The 25,338-nt window shown below is 40.0% G+C and overlaps 3 protein-coding genes across 4 annotated transcripts in view; 1 reads left to right on the forward strand and 2 right to left on the reverse strand.

Annotated features, from left to right (window-relative positions):
• Positions 1 to 469: 469 nt before the first annotated feature.
• Positions 470 to 1,091, reverse strand: RB195_012263 (uncharacterized protein; the record flags this gene model as incomplete). Its single annotated transcript, XM_064194038.1, has 4 exons — positions 470 to 491; positions 566 to 665; positions 745 to 844; positions 975 to 1,091. 4 exons carry the CDS (start codon positions 1,089 to 1,091, stop codon positions 470 to 472), a joined length of 339 nt encoding a protein of 112 aa, XP_064051621.1.
• A 3,202-nt stretch (positions 1,092 to 4,293) lies between these two features.
• Positions 4,294 to 9,165, reverse strand: RB195_012264 (uncharacterized protein; the record flags this gene model as incomplete). Its single annotated transcript, XM_064194039.1, has 20 exons — positions 4,294 to 4,365; positions 4,453 to 4,560; positions 4,669 to 4,765; positions 4,916 to 4,998; positions 5,054 to 5,294; positions 5,354 to 5,471; positions 5,548 to 5,680; positions 5,739 to 5,843; positions 6,010 to 6,102; positions 6,157 to 6,252; positions 6,330 to 6,435; positions 6,643 to 6,831; positions 6,937 to 7,073; positions 7,366 to 7,522; positions 7,624 to 7,772; positions 7,829 to 7,927; positions 7,990 to 8,100; positions 8,165 to 8,332; positions 8,498 to 8,586; positions 9,129 to 9,165. 20 exons carry the CDS (start codon positions 9,163 to 9,165, stop codon positions 4,294 to 4,296), a joined length of 2,388 nt encoding a protein of 795 aa, XP_064051622.1.
• Positions 9,166 to 14,676: 5,511 nt separating this feature from the next.
• Positions 14,677 to 25,338, forward strand: part of RB195_012265 (uncharacterized protein) — a gene marked incomplete at both ends in the record, with an annotated part of 30,115 nt that continues 19,453 nt past the window's right edge. The window contains 27 exons of one of the 2 annotated variants that reach the window (XM_064194040.1): positions 14,677 to 14,732; positions 15,853 to 15,950; positions 16,366 to 16,473; positions 16,581 to 16,744; positions 16,883 to 17,050; positions 17,119 to 17,238; positions 17,684 to 17,773; positions 17,890 to 17,996; positions 18,378 to 18,532; positions 18,593 to 18,690; positions 18,765 to 18,872; positions 19,049 to 19,141; positions 20,096 to 20,168; positions 20,273 to 20,406; positions 20,485 to 20,604; positions 20,823 to 20,987; positions 21,424 to 21,561; positions 21,635 to 21,735; positions 21,843 to 21,915; positions 22,350 to 22,460; positions 22,670 to 22,715; positions 22,798 to 22,818; positions 22,874 to 22,973; positions 23,035 to 23,112; positions 23,168 to 23,270; positions 23,561 to 23,671; positions 23,744 to 23,825. In XM_064194040.1, coding sequence (XP_064051623.1) covers positions 14,677 to 14,732; positions 15,853 to 15,950; positions 16,366 to 16,473; positions 16,581 to 16,744; positions 16,883 to 17,050; positions 17,119 to 17,238; positions 17,684 to 17,773; positions 17,890 to 17,996; positions 18,378 to 18,532; positions 18,593 to 18,690; positions 18,765 to 18,872; positions 19,049 to 19,141; positions 20,096 to 20,168; positions 20,273 to 20,406; positions 20,485 to 20,604; positions 20,823 to 20,987; positions 21,424 to 21,561; positions 21,635 to 21,735; positions 21,843 to 21,915; positions 22,350 to 22,460; positions 22,670 to 22,715; positions 22,798 to 22,818; positions 22,874 to 22,973; positions 23,035 to 23,112; positions 23,168 to 23,270; positions 23,561 to 23,671; positions 23,744 to 23,825 — 2,821 coding nt within the window. Of the gene's footprint in view, positions 14,733 to 15,604; positions 15,757 to 15,852; positions 15,951 to 16,365; positions 16,474 to 16,580; positions 16,745 to 16,882; positions 17,051 to 17,118; positions 17,239 to 17,683; positions 17,774 to 17,889; positions 17,997 to 18,377; positions 18,533 to 18,592; positions 18,691 to 18,764; positions 18,873 to 19,048; positions 19,142 to 20,095; positions 20,169 to 20,272; positions 20,407 to 20,484; positions 20,605 to 20,822; positions 20,988 to 21,423; positions 21,562 to 21,634; positions 21,736 to 21,842; positions 21,916 to 22,349; positions 22,461 to 22,669; positions 22,716 to 22,797; positions 22,819 to 22,873; positions 22,974 to 23,034; positions 23,113 to 23,167; positions 23,271 to 23,560; positions 23,672 to 23,743; positions 23,826 to 25,338 lie in introns of those variants that run through there. The other variant, XM_064194042.1, reaches the window with a different exon arrangement.

A 25,338-nucleotide genomic window follows, 5' to 3' on the forward strand; every position in this document is an offset into this window, starting at 1 on the left:
ACTTTTATTACTAATTCTAATTTTTGCCGTATAATTAACTTTCCCAATCTAAAGCACGTGTTCTCCTAAATTCAAGGAAGAAAGTATATTTAGAAATAATATTTGATCAATTGACATCTGTGCCTTCGAGGGTGATACGAAAAGTAAGTAAGTATGCAAAAACAAAGAGAAAAAAAACGGAGCGTAGCCTCGCTCCCGGCTTCCGCTTGCATTCTAAATCAATCAATAGTTACGAACATTCGCGAAACCAAAATTCTGGACGAAGCGAACGCATGTACTACTTGAAGTACCCGAAAAGAAACAATGAAACGTAGAGGATAAAACAAAGAAGAGGAAATGATGAAATTAAAAAAAAATTGTAGAACTCACCACCTCTGTTCCTACGCAAGGAAGTGCCTTTTTCGCCAACATTTTCGTCCCTATTAGTATTATCGGTCGACCAACTCATCCGCACCTGATCCACCATCCTTTAAAAATGTTCACGTAGAGTCCTGATCCATATTAGGATCAAATATGGACGACCAAAGCTTCTCTTCACTTTCCTTTCTTTTTTTTTTCTCCTTACCTTTTTTTTATAGTCCAGTCATTGTAGACATTAAGGTGAAAGAGAAACCTTAGTGGTCTTAACCTTTCCGCACTATTCTCTCGTATTCGTCTTTCAAACGCTTCAAAAGTCAACGATTAAAGTGCAATTGGGTGGGATCTGACGCAATCTGACGCGCCCAAATCGAACCGCTTTCTTACTGTCTTTAGTGCCATTCGTGTCGGGAACTTCGACTGTGCCAACTGCACTCAGAGCGCGAAAAAGATCATCGAGCACAACAGGCGCAAAGGCGTCAACTTCCTGTTAAGAAAAGACTATAAAACTATAGAATGTTCCTGTAAAAATCGTTGAAAGTTACTTGTATTTCATTTGCATAATGGGTGCCTCTAACTTCCTAACTTTTCGTGACCTCACTCAGACTACTGATTACCACTTGGCCGGAGCTTGCATCGAAGTCGAAAAAGGAATTCGGCGAATGGCTCACTGATCGTGGATTGCTGTGAAAGGAGCGACTTTGCCCCAATTGTGGAAGTCCCGTTAAGGGCATCACCCCACGAATCTGAGGATATTGGGGATTTCAGCTGGAGAGTTCCTATGCGGGGTCGTAGATTATGGAGAGGACGGTGATTCCGTCCATTTCTTCCTAATTTCCGTAAAAAAACGGCCCTGAAGAGATGCGGCCATGCACAAGGCTGGCGCGCTCCACTCGAACTCGTTGTAGAAGAAAGCGCGCCGGAACGCTCGAAGTCGTAGGGTTTTTTAGATTTTAAAAAACCCCCCGAAAAAGGAAATTTAAAACTTTCCCGCCCCCTTTTTTTCTAAAAAAAATTAAATGGGGCCCCCCCCCTCTCCCGTTGCGGGCGTTTTTTAACGGCAATTAGGAAGAAATAGGCGGAATCACCCTTCTCTCCATAATCTACGAATCCGTATAGGCAAAACCCCCTGAAACTCGCACCACCCCAGATTCGTGAAGTGATGCTTTTGAAGTCGCGAAGCAGGCGAATGTGAGCAGCCTTCATAAACGCTAACCCAGCAGTCCCTTTTAGGGCCACCAACTTGCGAATACAAATAGAAAATATGTGAATAAAATGCATGTTGCATGCATGCTTAGTGATCCTGGATTGCTATGGAATCCATTTTCGGCTTTTTTTTTCTTTTGAAGTAACACATGATATGACTTAGTTGTTTACTTCTCGTTAACTTGTTTGGAGTAAAACGTAGTTGCGGGTGGCCACTCAGTGGCGCTCTTGTTTCTGGAAGTGAATAAATAAATCACTCGAAGCCCTAAGGCCTAAGCATTAGTCTTAAAGAAAAAAGTAAGACAGATCGTCCAGAAGTAAAGGTCCCACTGAGTGGCTCCACAACTGCAATTCCCCTCGTTTGGAAGATTTGGTAGAACTAAAACAGTAATGATTCCAACCCAGTCTCCCTTTTTCTTAGTTGCTTCAATCTACACGTCGTGGATCCTCTAAGACTGATGCTTAGGTCTTAGGGCCTTGACTGACTCAATTGTGCTCCATCACCTTTTTCGCGCTCTGAGAGCAGCTGGTACAGGCCAAGTCCCCGCCACGAGTGACACTAAATACAGTAGGAAAGCAGTTCGTGGGTGCGTCGGAGTCCCGCAACTACATTTTATCCCAAGTCAACATGTTTTCGTATTGAATCTATAACAAATATGTTGTTTACAGACATAACTTTTGCGCAGAGTGCATCAATGACTAAATGAGTTCGCAGGGGATTTATCATACAGACAAAAAAAAAAAAGAGGAGGGGGGTGTTAAAATTTTTTTTTTTTTTTTTTTTTTTTTAAAAAAAAAAAAAAAAAAAAAAAATTAAATAAAAATTTTTTAATATTTTTTTTAAAAATCTCTTTGACGAGCGATTCAAGGTGACGCAAGCTGCATCGAGCTTTCAGGTTTTAAAAGGATGTCGTTTTGACCCAACCATATCTCAATTAACAAGCGGGCGAAAATCGCGAACTATAGAAGGGTCAGAACTATAGTAGGGAGATGAATTGCGTACTTCGCTTCTCTCACGGCGTTTCGGTGGAATGACCCAAACCCTCGCTGCAGGTTGCAGCTGTCCCACCTGGGTTCCAACTGCTGTCTCCACCGCGCCTTTTCGAGCGCGTACGCAAATGCACCGCAACTACCATCGTGATTCATGTCGTTTTGACCCGACTATATAGCCAGCCAGAACAAGACAGAAATTAAAAACATTTACAAGACGGTCGTCTGCTCACAGATTTCCGAATTCTTCCAAAATCAATCACTAACTATTTAGTAAAATAGAGGTCAAAACAAAATGAAACTTGGCATTCCAAGCGACACAGTGGAGCTAGCGGTTAGGATCGACGTGGTACCGTCGCATCGAAGGTGGTGCTAGTGAGGGTCCCACGTCGATTCTATCTGCTACGTTCCACCACATCGCTTCGAGCGCAGGCGCTTTCGTAACAACACCGTGCTTCCCGTCGTTTTGATCCAACTATGGTAGTGATTATTGAACTCAAAATCTTCAAATTCAACTCTCGTTGTGGATACATCATTAGCAGTTACGCACTTTATTTTGAATAGATTTTGTACGCGTTCTTCTTTCTTCAATGTATCCGTAATACATTTGTGAACGCGTGATTTCTTACAACCTGCCTGTATTTATGAACGCTCTGTATCTTTCAATATTCAGTGTTAATACAACAATCTTATTTCAGAATTAGAACCACTACCGTTGCTCTAAAATGCTGATTAATCCTTCCTCAGTAAGCACAGATATCGTGTATCGACTTCTTACTAAGACGGAACAAGAGTAAAAGAGTAAGAGAGATTCTGAGGGGATGCACATCGCGATTAAACTTGTCTTAAACTATAACACTGTATCACTACGAGTTATTACATTTATATTATTGATTTATAGTTCCCAGGCATCAGCAACATCAATCCTAAGTGTATATTGTGTTTTTAAATTTGTCAGAAATAGTAAGAATAGGCTTTGCTCGATGGGTGAATTAGATGGACCAACGCGGGCATGACATAAAACGCTAATCTAAAAAAGACCTCAAGTAATTGTGTAGCATATAGACCGGGGAGACAAGTAGACATTGTCCAAATTACGATGCTCCTATCGCTTTGAGTTGTTTCGTTTCTAGAACCCCTAATGTCCGCCAAATCTAAAAGTGAACACGATTCTTTTGAGCAATGTTAGACTCCCATGAGTCAACCACAGCTCGCTTAGTACACACAAACTCATGCTTAATAACAATTATTTAATAGTGATTAATGACCACTGAGTGACTAGTTATCTACTATCACATTTGTTTGTCTACACGATGTGCTAAGGATGGACGAACGTTCAAAGTTTTCTTCGCCAAAAGTTAGCTCAAACCAGCACAATACATAAAAAGAACGCTATGCACTTTCAGTCAATTGACGCCACACTTTTTTAAAATGTTTTATCTATCGTCGAACATTTTATCAACATTCAGAAAAGCAATATCGAATATTTATTGAAGTTTTGTTAGTAAATGCAATACCAAATGTTAAAAATACTAAAAACATGCTTGATCAAAATTATTTACAGAACACCTCAGTAGAGGTGCGCCTACTCGTGAAGACAAGTATATACAGAAAAAGAACAACATTGGAACAAAAAATAATAAGATTTTGCGATGATTCGGGAAACAGGGTAAAACGTCATGAGCTCTTAGATGAGGCATCGAAGAAGGATTACTGGGAACCGGGAAAATTTATACGTACTTAACCGGAGCACATCAAGCAACCTTCGTCCTCAACGGTCATGGCTGCTACTTGACGAGCAGCATTCTGTATCTGAAAATAGATATAGAAAATAGTAGATATTATATTATAATACCTGTCTCAATACTAAGGAGAAAACCAACACAAATCTGAACGTACCGATGCGTCTTTCTCCTCCTTCGCTTTCAAAGCTTCCTTGTCTACGGTGAATTGTACAGCATTGACGGCTGGTTTAGTTCGTAGATAGTACATTCCCGTTTTAAGCCCCTATAAAGTGATATGAATAAAATGAATGAATGAATAATTGAATAATAATGAACGCTCTAAGATAATGTAATTTTGAAGAGATAAAGATATCTTCTTCATTGATCTCACCTTCTTCCATCCATAGAAGTGCATAGAAGTAATATTTGCATAGCTAGGTTTAGCAATGTGAATATTCAAAGACTGGGACTGATCTATGAACGCTCCGCTGAAAAGAGCCTCTATACATTCGGACGTAACGAATACTAATCAATATCGTTAGTACTGAGACACTTATTTGATCTATCCTTAACTTATCTGTATCTCACACAGAAAAAAAAAATATAATTGAAATCTAACTAAAAAAATCCTAGCCTACCGATCAGCAGCCATTTCTATGATATCCTTCTGAGGCAGCTCCCATACAGTCTGGTAGAGGCGTTTGATGTGGTCGGGAATACCCTACAATTATAAGACTCGAAAAAGTTGCAGACAAAACAAAACAATCTCAACTTACGGCAATTCTCGCTATTGATCCATTGTTTGCAATCAGTTGATTTTTCATTTCCTCATCCCAAAGGTTCAACTCGACGAGATCCTTTAGCAAATGAGGATTTACAATCTGGAAATCACCAGAAAGCACTCTTCGACTATAGATATTGGAGGTGTACGGCTCGATGGACTCGTTGTTGCCGAGAATTTGGGCGGTAGATGCTGTTGGCATAGGCGCAAGAAGAAGACTATTGCGTACTCCATGCCTAAACATTCCACTAAGTTCGAGAAATAGCACAGAAGCTAGAAAAACCTGGCAACACACTTCTTAATCTTCTCACGAAGGGTGTCCCAATCACACTGATCAGTGGGCGTGACATTCCACATGTCGAACTGCAAGATCCCCTTCGATACCGGGCATCCCTCATACGTTTCGTAAGTACCTTAAAAAAATTAGTGAAACCTCGCAGCAATTCCGTTTAGAATTTGTCGAAACACAACACTATGCTCCTCACTCACCGAGTTTCTCAGCCAATTCACAGGAAGCCTCCAATGCAGCATGGTACATAACTTCAAAGATACGTTTATTTAAATCACGTGCTTCAGGTGATGTGAATGGGTACCGCATAAGCATGAACGCATCAGCAAGACCCTCAAATCATGCGGCGCTTATTCATACTGGTAAGAAAAATCAAAAGCTGAGAACATACCTGCACTCCGAGACCAATTGGGCGATGGCGGAAGTTGGAACGGCGCGCCTCTTCGACCGGATAATAATTAATGTCGATAATTTTATTGAGATTACGTGTTAATACCTAGAAAATAGGTACTCCACATGTTGAATAAGGTAACATGCGAATGTATTCTTGAAAATAATGGCTCTTAATAAGACCAACACCAAGGAATCTGCAGCTTTTCTATTCCGTATACTTTAAAGGTGAACCTTTTTTTTAAGGAAGAGGTAGTTTGTTAGAAACCCACCTTAGCAACCTCATGCAATTTGTCAAAGTCAAACTTTTTCTCTGGAGTAACGAAACGGCTCAGAGCGATCGAGCCAAGGTTACATACAGCAATCTGGAAGTGTAACTGATTTCTTTTGAAGAAAAAACAATGATTTCACTCGTTTACCTCATCCTTGCTGGAGTATTCAACGATTTCCGTGCATAGATTTGAACATTTGATAGTACCCAAATTCTGTTGATTACTTTTACGATTACAGGCGTCCTAAATACAGAATCAAAAGTATAATAAATGATTTTGTTTTTATATAAAGATTTCAATTCCTCTATAGTCAAACATACTTTGTACACCATATACGGAGTTCCAGTTTCAATCTGACTGGAAACAATGTGCTCCCAAAGCTTGCGAGCCCTAACCACCTTGCGGTACCGTCCTTCAGCTTCATAACTGAAATGAGTACAAAATGGAAACTACAAATGGAACTTTAAAAAGTTCATGAAATAGACAAAGCTTCTTTATGCATACTCAACTGAAGTGTTACGAAGTTTTAAAAGAAGAAGAAACATGCCATTTATTATTAAGATGCGCCGCACTCAGGTCACAATTTCAAATTCAAATTCAAAATAAATTACATCACAAATAAATGACACGCACCGCGTATATAACTCCTCGAACTTATCGCCCCAACATTCATCAAGCCCTGGACATTCATGAGGACACATAAGTGACCAATCTTGGTCGCGTTCCACTCTTTTCATGAACAAATCTGGTATCCATAGCGCATAGAAGAGGTCACGAGCACGTTCCTCTTCAGGTCCAGTGTTCTTCTTCAGTGCCACAAATCTGGAATAATATCAAACTTCCGTCTGAGTACAAATCGTTACTATTGCTAGGACTGTAGCGAAGAAAAGAAAGATCTCTTTGGTTACTGTGATGTGACAAACTCACTCAAAAATATCCGCGTGCCATGGTTCTAAGTAGATAGCGAATGCGCCGGGTCGCTTGTTGCCACCTTGGTCCACGTAGCGAGCGGTGTTGTTGTAAACACGCAACATTGGTATTAAGCCGTTTGACGTACCGTTCGTCTAAAGCAATAATGTCCTTTTCAAGAACAGCAAACACATAGAGGTAAAGCTGCTGCAATCACTCTCTACGAGTCTCAAAACCTTAAAAAGGCCTGAGACTATATGTTCTATTGGTTAATGGAAAAGTTCTTCCGTATCACTGCAAAAGCTCCTCTTATTCCTGCGCTTCAGATTTCTAAGGTCTTTCTAAGGTCCTTCAGGGACACGTGTACATGATCTTTTCAAATAGGATAAAGACGGAAAATCTAATAAGCCTTTCAAACTAAAAAAAAAGAAAAAGATAGTGCCATACCCCAGCTATCAACGATCCAGTAGCACGAATTTTGTGCACGTTCAATCCAATTCCTCCAGCACTCTTCGAGATCAAGGCACACTGTTTGAGTGTGTCATAAATCCCAGCGATGGAGTCCTCACTCATAGTAAGAAGAAAGCACGAGGAAAGTTGCGGCCTGAAGACAGAGATTGAGTAGTAGCAAAAATTAGAGTGACTAGTCTATCATACTCACTTGAAAATAATGAAGCGTTCAAATTTTCTTGAAACTTAACTAACCATTTGGTTCCAGCGTTGAACAACGTTGGAGAGGCATGAGTGAAGTAACGCTCACTCATGAGGTTATATGTCTCGACTGCGGCATCGATATCCTCACCATGAATACCGATGGCAACCCGCATAAGCATATGCTGAGGTCTTTCAGCAACCTATACAAAACTGTTGAGCTAAAGAATCAAGTGTGATATGTGTCTAAACCACTAACATCTTTATTGATCTTGAGAAGATAGGATCGTTCCAGTGTTTTGAACCCAAAGTAAGTGTATGAAAAGTCGCGATCGTATACTATAGCGGAGTTCAGTCTCTAAAGAAAAGCAGATGATTTACAGGAGTTGATGATTCACCAACGAAGATCCACAAACACACATCCGCATTCTTCATGACGATGTCGTACGTTGTCTTACTAATCATAGGAGAATGTTCACCGGTTGAAGGATGACGGAACTCGTAAAGCTTCTTCATAACCTCAGAGAACACCTACAAAATGATGTATTCCATGTAATAAACTCAATAAGATGTAGGACGTAACAGTATAGAATACCTTTCCCGTTTTCTTGTGCAAGTTTGATACTGCGATTCGCGCAGCAAGAATGGCGTAGTCCGGATGTTGTGTGGTCATTGAAGCAGCAGTTTCAGCTGCGAGATTGTCTAACTCAACAGTGGACACTCCTTTATACAGACCTCCAATAACTTTCATAGCCACAAGAACCTGAACAACACTACCTCACCACTAACTACTGAGTACTAAACCAAATAAAATGTGGGAAATTCGGGGAAATATCAGTCTATTTCATGTACTTGAAAAAAAACCAATGGAACTTATTTCCAAGGTCAACTAACTATCTATTTATTTAATTCACTTAACACTACTTACTGGATCAACATAGTCCATGTTAAGGTTGTACGCGAGTTTCTGGATCCGTGCTGTGATCTTGTCGAAATGTACGGTTTCTTTGCGTCCATCTGCAAAGCAGAAAAGTAAATAGACTCCTATCAAAACAAATAAAGTTACTAGAACGAAGCAGAAGAAGCCCAAACCGATCATTACTCTTCTTTTCTCGTTTTCTTCAAGTTTAACATCTATTAACGACCACCCACGAAAGAAAAACTTCGGAACTCCTACACCCGAATAAAATGTTTCAGCTCTACGTTAAAGGCATCACCCCACGAATCTGAGGTGGTGCAGATTTCAGGTGGAGTATTCGTATACGGGATGGGAGACTACGGAGAGGGAGGTGACTCCGTCCATTTCTTCCTAATTGCCGTAAAAAACGGCCCGGAAGATGCGGCGCCGCACAAGACTGGCGCGCTCCAATCGACCTCTTGTCAAATGGTGCGCCAAAACGAATGAAGCCGTATCTTCCGGGCCGGTCTCCCATCCTGTATACGAATCTCTCCTGAATCTGCACCCTGTTTTTTTAATTAACCCTTCCGATCCACTAGGGCCCGCTAGCGGCAATTAACGGAAAAAAAATCTATTGGAAAAAATATTTTAAAAAACTCACCTCTTTTGACAACATATGTGCTGCTGTGCCGCTGCATTGTTAGTTCTTGGAGTTAGTAAAGGTTAGTTAGCCTGAAACTTGGAAAAAAAATAAAAAATGAACTTAGACTGTTCCCCGCATGGAATCAGTAGCTCGAAATTCAGTAATCAAAAATCCTATGCTGCAATTCTACCCGTGTGATCTATGACATAATAATAACAGCAATGATAAACATTACAAAAACAATGAAAAAAAAATCATCGGAAGCAGCAATGGAATTCCAAACGAGGTTTATACGATAAGAACAGAACAGATCATCGTGGGTACGATATTTCCCTGAGGAAATGAACTCAGATCTCAGAGAAACCGATAGCAACCCATGAAGCACGGGATAAGCCGTCAATCCTAGCCGAGGACAACGTTCGTATGGTGGAGTTTCGCGCGTTCGATCGTGAAACCCCGCCCATTCGCGCGGGAACCCGTTAATGTTACGCACCGCCGCAACGTTCAAATTTTTATCCCCGTACAAGATTTCGTAACCGCAACGTTCGAATTTTTAATGACGGGGTCAGACGTGCTGGGGGGTCGTGCAGTGGATGGTCGGCGTAAGTGGCCGGATGAGAGGGACCATGATGAGACAAGGTCCGGAGGGATGACTGCAATGAAAGGGAGAGGGCGGAGGATAAGTCTGCTACAAATCTCAGAGGGTCCCAGTCCACATCTAGAACATAAAGTTACACCAAGAACTTTGATAAAACCACACGAATAGAGTGTGACCTCGTCGGATCGGAAATTCCCTCGAAGCCAGCTAATTGCCCGGATAACACGGGAAGTGGGCTAGTCGACACAACCTGATCACAACACAAAAGTAAGTAGGTGCCAAGAACTAGGGGTTACTACATCCATTTAGACCTCTAATTGTGCTGCTTAACAATACCATGACAATACCGCTGGTAGAGCACTTAAAATTATCACAAAGGTGCTATTAAGATCCCAGGATTGAAACATATACTCCTCCAAAGTGAAGTTCCTAAGGTCCTTTTCGAGTTCGAAGGGAAATATGTTTACATCTGAGGGTATGGGATGCGCCGAAGGCCGCGTATGATGCAATCCCATTTGGTCCTGAGGTACTCCCGCATAGGCTTCGCTTCGTTTTCGTTTCGTAAGGAACCAGTTCGACAAAGTCACTCCAGAATGCAAGCTCCCTAGAGAGTCTTCCTAGTAAATCAGTTCAGTGCTAGAAAAAAAAAAACTAAAACAAAAAAAACTCTGGGAAAAACTACTGTTTGGGAAGGATTTCGCGCTCTTGGAAAGAATTATTAGATTGGATCAACAAGCTCAAGTCCATGACAGGATCCCACACGTATCAGCACAGTCGTCGTTGATGGATAGAATCAACAACTGAAAACCCCAGGGGATAAACAGATCCTTGCTCGTTAGCGTGTGTGACGTGTGCGGCCACGGATCACGCACCGCAAGTGGATGTCATGGATTTGTGTCAAGAGGTAACACGCGGAATTCGTATCCGCAAATCCTTCGTTTCGCCTCTACCTAGACGATACGTTTTAGATTACCCTCCCTTGAGGCCTATCAGCAGAGAAAGGGGGCTAGTCCGTAATCCATAAAATCATTACCAAAACCAACTTCAAATAAATAGCAATACAAATAAAAATAGAAAATACAATACAAATAAGATAATAATAAAACAATAAAACAGTGAATGAATGGCTAAAAGACACAAGAACAATAATCAAACTAAACTATATAGTTTGGCGGGTGTATCGCAGTCAGTAAGAGACCGCAGTTTGCATGATCGGAGGCTCGAATCCGTCAGTCCTGGAGCTCTCCAAGGCCTTCCACCCTATGTTGGCGCACCTCAAGTGGACTGATTAACCCCGGACATCTTGTCCTTTAAATCCGCCAACGTTTCGCAGCGGTCGGATCTGGCGCCTGTGCGGTTTTATGGTTATTGAGCGTTCAGTTGTGAGCGTTCGATAACCAGCAAACCGCCGGATCGCGCTGCTGTGAACCCCGCTGGCAGCCTAACGGGATACCAAGATTTGGAAGAATGAGTCCCTACTTACCGTATCCAGAAAGAAAATTTTGCTGTGGATTCAAAAGCCTCTAAACAGATGTCTCCCTTGCTATCTGAATAGATTTAAGGGAGCGTATCGCGAAACTAAGGTAGTCGGGAAACCTGTGAGAAAATATAGAGTTTGAAGTGAACATTACGAATATGAGAGTGCTCCCGTTCAGTTCCTTTTAATCGTTCTAAGAAAAAAGTCGTGCGAGGCTGCGATTGTTCCTATGAGGTACGTGAAAACGCTCCACCTCTGTGCACGCGCCGCGCCCAAGAGCGAGCGGTCGAGGATCGATGACGTTTTTTCACAAGCCCGTTCACGTAGAACGAATGAATGAGCTGGTGAGTGGATCGATGCGTGTATAATTGGCGTGTTCTAACGTATCTCGTAGGAACAAACTCCGTTCCCACGCCGTTTTTCAGAACGGATAGGTGGAAATGAGCGCCTCGATTTTCATACTCGTCATCCAATCTCACCCCGAACTCTATTTTCTCCCACAGGTTTCCTAACTACATCACTTTCGTGAAATTCTGCCTTTAAACCCGTTACCCCGAGTTACACGTGAAATCGAAATACTTTGTATTATGTATGTTGTAATTTATGTAATCATTTAATGTTATTTTTTTGTGATATTTTATAATGTACGTAATTATCTAATACTACTATTTATATTATATATTAATATTTTCTCCTGGTTCGTGTTGTCCTTCATCCACTACTGCCCACTGCACCCTCCCTTACGGCGCTTCTCCCTTCCTACTATACGTGACCTCGATGGGAAAATCCCATCACACGCTTGATCCAGGCAACTTCAGTGATACAGTGAAGGTATCCACTTGTTAATAAGTGCTACAAAATTGTTGAAATCAATTCATAAAAGGATTAGTGCTCTGCTCAAACGAGAAAACTTAGGGATATTATTATATTTTGTTACACAAGAAAGGTTTCAAATGAAATTTGTACTTATTTCAAAGGAAAAATTGGCATAATAATGTTTCTTAACTCTTGAAGATCTGAAAAGAAAGTGGAAAAGGACAAAAAAGAACTGAGAAATAGCAGAAATGTTTCATTTAAAGGCAGCATACCACGAATCTGGGGTGGTATGGATTTCACGTGGAGCATCCGTATACGGGGTCGTAGACTATGGAGACGGGGGTGATTCCGCTCCACTTTCCCTGAGTCACTACAAGCAGCCGGCCTCTGAATACTGTTTTGTACGATGCCTTTTATTGCAGCGCGCCACCCTTGCACGCGCAGCGTCCTTTACAGCCTATCGGAGCAGTCCGGATTGATTTTCGACGAATCGTAAGGCGGAGGCGGCGCAATGGGTGGAGCGTTGCAATAGGCGTCGTACAAAACAGCATTCTGGAGGCGGCTGTTTGCAGTGATGCAAAGAGAGATGTGCGGAACTACCCCCGTCTCCATGATCTACGACCCCGTACACGGATGATCCTCACAACCTCAGATTCGTGGTGTGCTGCCTTTAAAAATCGGAACCCGGTGAGAAATGCGAGATCCAAGGTAGAAAAAATGAGCAGTTATCAGGTTAGTGTTTCTGAAATGGCACATCTTTTGACATTTTCTTTTGATGAATTAAATTTAATAAAATATAATCATTGCATAGGAACTGCTTCCTTGGATTTAAGGATTAGACGAATTTACTTTCCAGTGTGGTTGTGAAATGCAGTTGAACGTACGACCTCTTCGTTTATTGTTCATTAAAAACTCCGTACAAAAATCAGTGAGCTTAATCTTACCTGGCTTGGTTCACCAAATTTTCAACTGTCTCCAGCCGAGTATTCCTGAAAGGATTTAACTCCGCCGCCTTTCAGGTACCTTCACCTGGACGCAACCGTCTTCGTTCCTTTCCTTATTTTTTTCCCGTTCCCGTTCCTCTCCTTATTTTTTTTTATTCTCTAATAGTTGAATAATGGTGCAATCCGCTGTCAGTAAAGGCAGGATTTACAATTGGAAAAAAAGCGAAAATATGGAGATTTCCATGAAATTTCCCGAGTTATTTCTCGTTTTCCATGACAACTCTATGAACGAACCAAAGAACATTCTACGTTCTTATCAGGAATCGCTATTTTCGGTTATAAAAGAACGAAACAAAACCTTGTATTCAGGAAGAACGAAGTTTATGGATTTATGCCACCAGAAAAAACGAGTCAAAGAACGACTATTTCATCTACACAGAAAAAATCGAAGGAAAACTACTATTAATTCAAAAATAGAAGTGAATGAGCATTTTTAAAAACTACTGCAACAGTAGACCTTTGAGAATTTTTTAAACCATGAGAAAGAATGCCGGAATTAGATCATTCACTGACTGAAAAACTAGAGCGGTGCACGGTTTTCCCCTCCTCCCCTCTCCTTTTTTTATTACATCCATTGAATTTCATCACAAATCAACGGATTTTTCCTTCGATTAACCATAAGTGATCACAACGGTTATATTTTAGAAAATTCGTTAAATTTTATGAGACAATGTGTGCGGAAGCACGACGACTTCCATAATTCCCGTACATATGTGTTTCCATCGTTGCCATTTCCAAATAAGCACAGTTGGCCGATTGCCTGTGCGCTCTGTCGCCGCGCACCGATCGGTCAAGTTCGGTGTCGGCGATGACGATCGAAAACAAAAAAGTACATCTGTTCTAATGAGGCTGACGAGATGGTGGAGATTAATGCATTCTGAGCCATTGAAAAATAATTTTCGATTTTTTATGCTTACATTAACATTGTTAGTAAGGGTCTCTCTTAGTTGACCTGTATTTTTGCACCCAAAAATACAAAGATACATTAATTCCATGATCCGATACTAAACTTAGCTAAAGTAGAAAATACGATTGTAGAAATTAGATTAAATTAATCCTTCGATTGATACCGTATTTAAATGTTATTTTCATAAAATAAACTCACATGGTTTGATATCTTACGGTATCCGAGGTGGCGTAGGCTTTTTTTGTGGATCATATGAAAAAGTCACCAACAAATTTACATTCTTGATTAACCCAATTGGACGGGATGGCGTGCTTTCGTGTGTGATTTTGCGTGAGCGTGTGATTTCCCTCAAAGTACCTCAGTTAAATGCTTAGGAATCCAAGTTAACTTTGTTAGTGACCTTTTCAACTGTCCTGAGCTTCAGATCGTTTTTTATTCCACTATAACACCTTGTATCGATTGATACATATCGATTGAAAACCACTGCGCTTTAGTTACCAGTCGGACACTAATTACTTTCCTATTCATCAATATTCTTGACTTCATAGTGGTTGGAAGAAGTACTTACAGACAAATTATAACTATTCCGAATGGCATCCTTACGCAAAAGAACGCATCTGGCACCCAACCGCGCGTCGCCATGGAAACAATCGTTGGGAAAGAGGAAGATTTTGTGAAGTGCACAAATCCTTCTTTATTGTAATGTATTTCGAAGGAATTTAATTGTTATTCTCTAAAGCATAAAGCTTCTTTACAAGACAACGATGGATTATTCGGATAATCTCCTCAAGACCATAGCTACCGTACATTTCTACTTGAGGTAAGTGCCGTGCTTAATTTCAATTTAATTAATCCACATATAATGTAGGTTGAGGCCTATGTAGCTGTCTTCAGTTAAGGAAGACAAGATCAAGGAAGATAATAAGTACAAGTGTTGGGAAACAAAATCAACATATTTTAGGGTCAAAACAGCATGAAGCGCATACGCAATTGCGTACGCGAGTCTTCTCTCGAGGCGCTTCGGTGGAGCGTAGCGGCTAGGAGCGTGGTGAAACCTTTCCTGGCACCATCCATCGCTGCAGTTTGCGACGGTCCCACCTCGGTCCCAACTACTGTCTCTACCGCGCCGCTTTGAGCGCGTACGCAAATGCACCGCAACTACATTCGTGATTCATGTCGTTTTGACCTGACTATGTATGGAAGACTCTAGACGGTCGTCTACTCCAGTATTTGTTGATAACTGTTGAGTATAGAATGTTTTGTATCAAAATACCTCAATATAATGCAGTTTGAAGAAGGTACACAACTCTTGGGACCCAATACGTGACTTGGGATTGGAGACGGCGACGCTTCCGCTGCAACTCACCATTCTTCTGCTCTTGACACTACATACTTCTGGATTCTGGAGGATCTGCTCTAAATGGAAGGCCTGTAAAAAAACACTTTAACCCGTATTTGCGAGCAGGAGTCCCTGTATTTTTCCCCCACCTCGTAATCAACGCTTAAGAAAAACGAAGGCAACGCGAGACTACACATACAAAATCACTGACAAGAAATAAATTTGTAAATGTATTTATGTATAGTAGAGACAAAACGACATGAAGCACGGCGCAGTTCCGTAAGCGGCTGCGCTCGGAGCGACATGGTGAAGATAGCGGTTCTAATCGAAGGGGAGCATGGCGAATTGCAGAGATGGGTGGCGGTAACGAGAATCCTTACACGATCCAACCGCTACGCTCCATCGCACCGCTTGGAGCGCAGCCGCTTGCGCAACTGCGCCGTGCTTCCTATCGTTTTGAACCTAATATGGTTGTAATGTGGTCCCTGTTAACTGTTGCGGCGTGGTACCGCATTATCTCAAGACTGAATTAGACGTAAGAATCGTACTTTATTAGTTTTCTTCTCATTTTTTTTTGTTAAGAATGTAATGTATTATTCAGGGAAGCATGTTATGGAACTGCTCTCAAGATCTGCAACGGGACAGAAGCTGGCAATCATCATAGTCTGCTCCTCAAAGGCATTACTTTGAATTTGAGCGGTAGGTGCAAATAAAGCTTTTTTTTTTCTTCGTATTACTGAACCAAAAGCAATCTGCTGTTGTAACCAATTAATTACTACGCAGAGAGGGGACAAAACTAATGTCTAGTTTCTAAAAGCATCGTTGCTTTACGTAGAAGATTGCAAGATTTCCACTACAATTTGTACGTTTCCTCTGATGGCGGCACAATCTCTTTCTATACGATTTAGAGGCCCATCTAAACCAGAATTTGGTTGCCTGTGCTAATATATTTAACTGTATCTGTATATAGATAATAATTTATGGTAGCAACGCTTGATCCTCTGATAAAATCTCATTAAAAAAAACATGAAACACTCAATTCTGTTGAGGAAGATAACGATATCTTAAGAAACGAGAAGAACTGAATTAACCAGAGTATTATTGTATTTTCCAGGAAAAGCAGCTGAAGCTATGCGACTGTTGGAATCTCTGCGGGGAGGTGACTACGCTCTCGGAGCACTCCATGCTTTGAAACAATCCCATAACATGGCCGAAAACCCTGGTAATTTAGATATCCGGACGTTTTTTCTCCTATGAATCTTATAGCGATATCTTAAGAAGTTCTCACAGGTTCAAGACTACATTCGTTGACTTTTTCTTTACTTTCAGATCGCCAATCGCTCCAAGAACTCGAGTCTGCAATTTCCGCGCTCGGCAACGTTCCAGTGATGGGACATTATTCAGCGGCAGAGGTGTTGTTCTTCATGAAGGAATACAATCAAGCCAAGCCAATTCTGGACAGAATCGTGAAAACTAACCCAGAAAATGTTTTGGTAAGGCAGTCATCTACATATTACAACTTGATAGAGAACTCGAATATCGTGGTTTCCCATCATAACAAAAAATATAACAAATGTATTATAACAACAATTAATGTTATGATATCAATATTTTTATTTTCTCGTATGTAGATCACCTGCCTCTCCGGATGGACGGAGATTTACCTTCGACGGGACCAGAAGTCAACGATTGAGTTGTTTGAGCAAGCTATAGCGGGCCGCTATCTGGACGGATACGTTGGAAAAATGACTGTCCTGGCTGCCAGGCAACTTGCGAATGACATGAAGGCTCTTGGAAAAGTTCTTAATCTTCAATATTTAAGAGGAACATTTAATGTGCCTATACTTTTTCCATGCCATACTTTCAGGAAGCGCTTACGGTTTCGTTTGGACATATTCCTTTCCATATTGAGTCTGCACGAGCTTGTCTACTAGCAAAAGAATGGAATAATACTTTTCAAGCTTTGCAGAACTCAAACATTGTTGAGGCGAGTTCGTTTTGTGTCAGTTGTCCTGTTGTTATTGTTGGACTGGTTTTAGCATCGAATTTAACTGAGCACACATGAGTATAGTATTTACCAGGAACTAGAGTCGAAGAACATAGCTGCAAAAAATTATTGAAAAGTCAAACTCACTTTATTTCTTGATCTTTTGGGTCCTCGTGAGAAAAGTTTAGTTCCAGAATAAAATGACGGAATTAAACTGTCATTATTATCTCTGGAATAACACGTTAGTAAAAGAAAGTGCACCGAGCAGGTAAATTCGAAGGGAATATCCATAATACCACAAGTTCTGGCCACCTCTAAGGGCGCTTAAAAATCCATAAATGTCGAAGAGATCAGTTAGAGAATGGAATTACTGAGACCAGATAATCGATATTGGTGATTTTTTACTATTAAACATTTCTTGCGATTATTTTTGGTGTCATTTCAGTCCGACAACGTATTAATCCAGTTCTTACTGTCTGTTTATTCGATATGTTCAGCTGGCACTAAAATCGAGTCCTCACTCAGCGACTTACAGGTAAACGGTTTTTTTTTTCAATGATCAATAACATTCGGAAGTCTTTTTGTTTCTATGCCTTAAATGGAAATGAAAATCATATGTTTTTCATATTTAATGTTTCACAGAAATTCCAGGCTGCACTTGATTCAGCGGAAGGCGATAATCATGTTCTGCTCGCTAATATGGCCAGTGCCCTTTACAGAATGGCAGCTCGAAACAGGACAGTGCTTGCTTTTGCCAGGTATTTGCAAATAAGCATTTTGACAGTAGTTCTTCGGCTCCGTCGTTTCTACGCCACATAAAGCCGGCTCAACGAACAACTATGAAAGCTAGTCAATTACTAATAAACTTAACCAAAAATCGCGGTTAATTCAAGTAGAAGTTTTCAGCTTTCGTATTCCTTTTCCGTTTGAGGTTTTGTTCTGTAAAAGATTAAAATTACGTGTTTATCTCGTACAATGCACGCTTGGTCAGGTTTTAAATCATATTATGTTTGGATTTCCATAAAAACGACGTCAGAAACATCGTGGAACAACAGCAGCGCACGAGTTTTTCTTGAACATGGCGCTGTAGGCACAAGAGGCACATTCCAGAGTACCCGAGCTATCCTCACATATTTTAGAGAACTGCTTGCTCGAGCTAATAAGAAATATCGCCGTCACAAATACGTTGTCGATGAGCTGAGAGTTGCGATATCGCTTGATGATGTCAGAGAAGTGACAGCCAAAGTTAAGGAACTCATGTCATTGGACAGTGATGATCCTTACGCTGTGCTTGGTAAGAACCTGCAGCGTTTTTTTTTTCTTCAGATCGTTCAGATTGTTTTTCTTGTTTAAGGAGTAGCACTATCTAATCTCATGACCGGACAAGTAGATGATGCTTCCACTCAACTAACCTTCATGAAAGAAGCAAATCCCAATATCTCTAACTTTACCGTACGTTCCTCTTCGTTTTTGATTTTTGGAATGAACTATTGTAACAATCAAAATAGGAGAACTGAATCTTGCAGATATACCATTTTGTCAGCGCTGCAGTTGCAAAATACAAAGACAACTCATACGAGAAGTTCATGCAAATGGTGAATGACTGTATTGCAATCCACTTTGACAAACTTCAGGTAAGGCACAAAATTCGTAAGGAAAATAATTGATTAATCAAGTTTCCTCTTACTACTACTACTCTGATATTACTATTCCTGTTTGTTAGTGTTCTCTAAGACACTCAATCCGCTCATCAGCGCTTCCACCAAATTCTAGTTTCTATTGTAGCTGTTAAGGAGCATTTGAATTTCAGGCAATGCCGTATGGAGTAGAGTATTTGCGCACCCTTGATTCTGACTTTCTTATGGGTATCGTCTATCAAATCATGGATTATGCGCCACTTGTCGTGAGTAATATCAAAATACATTATGAATAAAGAATACAAATAATCTCCACCGTACACCTACATGAAGGGAATGGAGAATTTTTTTTTTGCATTGAACCGGTTTCAGGTACTAGAAGTAGACCGATAGTATAGTTCCCTTGATGTCTTCGAGTCTCAGGATTTTTTACCCAGTAGTTCTACAAAAAAGCTTGCAAAACAAAAGATTTGATAACAACACAAACCACAGAGAATAACGGTTCTAAGATAAGAAACTGTTCCAAATTTGTGCACTCAGATGCACTATACCTCGAAATTGAGGGTGTTGGGATTTCTCCGCGTCCAAATAAGGTTAGAGATGTATAGTAGGGTCAAAGCGACAGGAAGCACGGTGCCATCGCGTAAGTGACTGGCGTAGCGGTTAGGATCGTGGCGGAACCATTGCCAGCAGAAGTCATCACAGTAGTTCGCGATGGTCCCACCTCGATTCCAACTCCTATCTCCACCGAGCCGCTTCGCCTGCAGCCGCTTACACAGCTGCGCTGAGCTTCATGTCGCATGTATGCTTGCTCTCGCATACTTAGCATGTTGTTAAGTGCCTCGTAAAGAGATTCGGTCGGAGAACACCGTTTCTCACACAGTCTTCTTGGGTAAGTAGGGCGAAGTGAACGCGGTTACGCTCATTCTCATGACCTACAGCTTAATCTCACATTCGTGGAGAGATCCCAAACAACCTCAATTTTGTGTTATGTGCTTTTAAACATTCTATCTTCCCACGCTACCTACCATCCAACTGGTTTTCGCGACAGTTTTTTTACATTCGCATTGCGACGTCTGACCTTTAACTGGTGGAGAGATTACTGATCGTCCACAGCATGTAATTCAAGAAGTCAAGTAACTTAGGGTCTAATGAGTTAGTTTCTAAATGTTACTTTTCAAAAGAAATTCAAGAACCGTGGTTAGTGACAACGCTTACAGCCGATGAAATCTACGAACGACACGTTGAAGACGGCCGAACGCATTCTTAATACCGTCGTCGAACAATCGCCAGGTACTTAACTGATACATTTTGATCCGTTATATTACGCTATATATTGTGATAAGTAGGAGTAAAACAGAACGAAAGGTAAATAATAACGAAGATTCTTGCATCAGGTATCAGTCAAGCATACTATATCCTTGCTCGATGCCTATTTCTGCATTCCGAATGGGACGCCGCTGATCGAATGATTGACAGTTGTCTCCAGAAGAATGAAACAATAGCCGACGCTTATCTGCTCAGAGCAGAGGTAAAGAGAATCATAAATTAAACGGATATATCATAGCAGAATTTTATCGTCTATCATGCATAATCATCCCATGTTTAGATCAAACTGATGAAAGGACAGGTTGCTGAAGCCGATACTTGTCTCAACACCGGTCTCAGCTTCAACTTTTCTATAAGAGAAAGCTCCATTTTCCACTTAATAAAGGCCAAAGTACATAAGGTAATTTGAATATTTTCTTATAATACTATAGATTAGTATTGATGTAGTGATCTACGTCCTATCTCCACCCTATTAATTTGGATGTTCTTAGTCTGATTTTTTTTTGTTTTTCTCATTTGTATTGAAGAACAGGCAGAGACTATGAGGATACATTTGTTGTTTTTCCCTGTTCTTCTCTGTCATCTGAAGAGTCTCCGTTCTTCCACAGTTTATTTCAGCAAAAGAATGAAGTGGAGAAAGCAGCGGATCTCTTGAAAGCTGGTCTTAAACTACCTCAGAAAGAACGTTCAACGAATCTCCTTGCGAAAAAGGAGAGTGGGGATAGTCAGCGTATATCCATACAACTGGAACTCATCGACTGCCTTCAATCAATGAAGCAAATGGTATCGTTTTATACCTAACAGGTTATTTTAACTTAGAAGAAAGCTGCTACTGTGTAACAAGGCTCTGTTGAGAACTATTCGTTTACCTATAAGTGTAAAGAAGTCGAACCTATTCCTGAATTTTATGATTCTTCACAGATTTTGATAGCGCTAAGCTCTGGTTTTGAATACATCACTTTAGTTTACAGAGAAATGTACTTCTCCTACTTAACTGACTCCTAATAAAGCCGCGAACATTGCACCAAGATCACGAGCTTTGGGATGATTTGATTTTGTTCATGTGATAATTCAGATTTTTTGCAGAATAGCCGCTAAAAGTTGCCGAGCTAATGAGTTAGGTAAATAATGTGGTCAGCGGCAGCCATGTTGTTGCAACCGCCAGCTTCCCGACTTCCATTCTGTTTTGAAAATATGTCGAGTACAAATTTTTGTTAAGCAAGAAGCTGAGACCATTATGGATGAAGCAATAAAGGAATGGAAAGGTAAACCTGAAGAGGAGCAACTGTTTTTGATGAATGCTCAACTACACGTTGCGAAAGGTGATGTCGACGGAGCTCTTGCGATACTAAATACGGTAAACGTTCTCGTAACATATGTGATGACAAATTTGTGACAAAGATTTCTTGATTTTTTGTATAATAATTTAGGTGGAACCTGGACAACCAAACTATCACTCTGCTCGTGTAAAAATGGCCGAAATATACTTAGAAGAGAAACATGATAGAGTAATGTTCACCATGTGTTACAGGTGACAATTTTCTTAAGTTTTATTCCGTTTTATTGTTGAACATCTGGATTTTTTGGTGATGTTAGATCATAAATAGCAGTGGTTTCCATTTTCTTTTCATTTTATAGAGAACTGCTTCAAACAGCACCAACATCAGCAACTTATGCATTGTTAGGAGATGCCTACATGAGTGTGCAAGAGGTATTGTTTTACTTATGGTCAAAATACAACTAAAAGGATCGGCAGTAACTGTTAGTGATAGAAACGCTCAATTTCGCCCTTAGCTTAGTTAGCTGGACTGGGATCCCCACAACCACGTGAGAAAATGGGTTGCTACACTTTAATAACGGCCTCTTTTAATCTGATGAACCTTTCTTTCTTTTCATCAACCTATGAAATTCTATCTACAAATGTAAATGTATTCTATGTTGAACTTCTGCGGCTATCCGTTCCTCACTTTTTCTTTCTCTTCTCTGCTTTGAAAGAAAGGAAATGTAAATGATGACGTTGTCAAAGTTAACTCCAGTTTTGCTATCCACTGCATTTTGGAGAATGCACATTATTCTGCGAAAATTGAAAAAAAAATAATGTTTATTGCACCTTTTATTGACACAATGTATACTCTAAAATTCCAGCCAGAGAAAGCTATCGAATCATACGAAACTGCATTAAAAATGTCAAACAAGGATATGGCATTGACAGAAAAGATTGGTGAAGCATACGTGTTGTGTCATCTTTACAGCAAGGTTGGCATTTCTTCCCGAGTTCAAATTTTCCGTAGATAGCAGATATTTTGGTTTTGAAAGGATCTCAAGAATTAACTCGGTGCCCTTGTTGTGTAACGGCTCGAGGAGTTCATTTCATGCAAAATTAGTTGACTCATAGCTTGGATTTGGACCGCTACGAATAATTATTCTAATTTTATGCATTTTGTTTAGACCGTGATATCTTTCAGGCTGTGAACTTTTACGAGTCCGTTATGAACTCGACGAAAGACAAACGTATGCGCCTGAAATTAGCCGATCTTCTACATAAACTAGGGCAACACCGAAAAATGCATACGCATCTTACGTCAGCCATTAGATGAAGAACCAAATCCGATAGGTCAGTTGTAGTCTGGAACTTTTTCCTGTCTTTTCGCTTACTACTATTGTTTTAGATCCAGTTACAATCTCTGCCCACGTACAATTTCTGAAGTTACTTGCGGAAGTAGAATTTGAGGGAGGAAAGCACACTGAGGCTTTGAATGATTTGAGCACGTATGATCATGATAAAACTGGTTTCTAACAGCGATCGTAATCAAGGAAACAGCTAATTCAGAGCGAAAAATCTGCAGATGAAACTTGTAGCGAAAAATGACTCTCCAGCCAATCAAAAGGTCAAGAAAGAGATGGCCGAGTGAGTTTTTTCTTCTGCCTATTTTCTATGATTCTCCTTAACTTTATCTTTGAAGGATTCTATGTAGTCAAGCAGAAATCTACAGTAACGCACATGATCATAAAATGGTAATTGAAAAATACAAAGAGGCATTGACGTACAATGAAACAGATATAAAGGTACATCGTTTTTTTTTTGTTCTGTTAAAATGGAGGAAGCAAATCCCTACATCATTTTTTGTTAAATTGGAATTTGAATGATAATTCTAATTCTATGACATTTTCTGTATAATGATATTATTTTTTATAACTATAATATTCTAGGAAGTAGAGTCTATAGCAATTCTAATGCAATTACAACTTTTTGGATATATCTGCTGGAAGAAAGGAAGCAGAAATTTGGAATATTTTTAGCGGATGAAGGTTGTTTTTCCCTTCGAAATGGAGTCATGGAGTTCTTGATTTTCCAGACAATTCTTGCGTTGGCCAACCGCTATCTAACCACTAACAAGCTGGCGGAGTGCAAGCAAATGTGCGAAATAGCGTTGTCGATCGACAGAGATAATGATGAAGCCACTCTTGTAATGATTTTTACTGTTACACTATACTTTTTTTACTATTTTACTGGCTATTTTACAAACATACCGTTTCAGATGGTTGCCGACATGCTGTACACTAACAATGATACGGATAAAGCAATCGTACACTTCGCACAATTGCTCGAAAAATATCCCAGTGAGTCCTTGCTGTCCTGAAAATTCATGATGACATTCGTCCTAAATCACTTGTGTCCTTAACTCACGCAAAAGGTCATTCCTCTTCTCAAAAAATTTGCAGTCAGGGCCAGACGGGAAATAAAATAAATCTACAGTTTTTTCCTATTCATCACCGATTAAAAACATCACGCAGTTTTTCACAGTAGGGAGGGGATATATATATATATATATATATATATATATATATATATATATATATATATATATATATATACGCTACATGTTTGCAATGAAAAATGATAGAAAATTACTCCGGCGAACAGAAAAAGAGGTGGTGAGAGGAAGGAAAAAAGTTTCCCCAAAAACTTTCCTTTATGGACCGAGTTAAAAGATTTCATACCTATTTTTTTCATTTTTTAACCTTTTTATCTTTTTTATTTTATTTTTTACTTCCGTGTTTAACAGCTGATAGTTGATTATTTATTCCATTTCACTTCATTTCTTTTTTTCCAATTTTTTTAATGTTTCGGAAGTCACGTCATTTCCTGACTTGCACTCCCTCAAGAGGCACTCCCTGAATATCGACACAGGTTTTTCCGTCACTTCATTATTGTCGTGCGCGTAGCTTTCTGGAGCATTTGAATAAGTGCTCTTAGGTAACCTTATCGATTTTTTCTTGTTGAATCCATCACGTCGGCATTAAATTTCTATGCTTTCGCTGCGATTTTTTTTACCTGGTTCGTGTAAGAAGACTGCTCATTTAAAAGCGAACTCGCATAAACTCCATTGAGTCCTATTAGCTAATGTCTCTTTTTTTCTTCATTTAAAGGTCAGAATATGCAATAACCTATCTGAGAGCCGGAAGTGGTCCGATAGGTACGGCAGCCGTAAGAGTCTCCTGCTAGCTATTACCGTTGTGTAAGTAAATTGTAAATTAACCTAATTCTGAATACCAAAGACTCATTTTTTTCACAATTTTCCATTTTTTCTCTCAAAGTGGACAATTGAGTGTTTCTCTTCCAAAGTGAACAGTTGAGTGTTCGGTGTTTGAAACTTCCTGAAGTAGAAAAGTAAAATGTGATAAAAACCCTACTCCAAATGTTTAGAAAATACTAGTATCAAAGGTGTTTAAATCCTCTATCTGAGGTTATTAATTTTGCTGGATGTGTTCGTGTTATCCACGATTATGTCAAGAGGATTTGCTGTAAACTCGGTGAAAAGGGCGAAAGAATGCTGAGGTATCCCTCGATATGGGCACTTATGTTTTTATCGTCCACTTGCATTGAGATGTCTCTTTGCTGTAATTTTCTTTCGATGACTAACTATGAATCATTCGTCTGCATAATCCATATCAAATTTTTTTAAAGTTGCAAGAAGAGGAGAGACGCTCGCTAACTTTGTTTTTATCGGTTCAGATAAGAGAAAGAGGATTCCTCCCACCTCTTCGACAACCTACATAAGGGAAAAGCTAATATTGTTCTTTATTACGGCGGCATTATTAACATCAATATTTATTTATTTATTTCATTACT

Source organism: Necator americanus, chromosome III, assembly GCF_031761385.1.
Source record: "Necator americanus strain Aroian chromosome III, whole genome shotgun sequence".
Taxonomy (NCBI): Eukaryota; Metazoa; Nematoda; class Chromadorea; order Rhabditida; family Ancylostomatidae; genus Necator; species Necator americanus.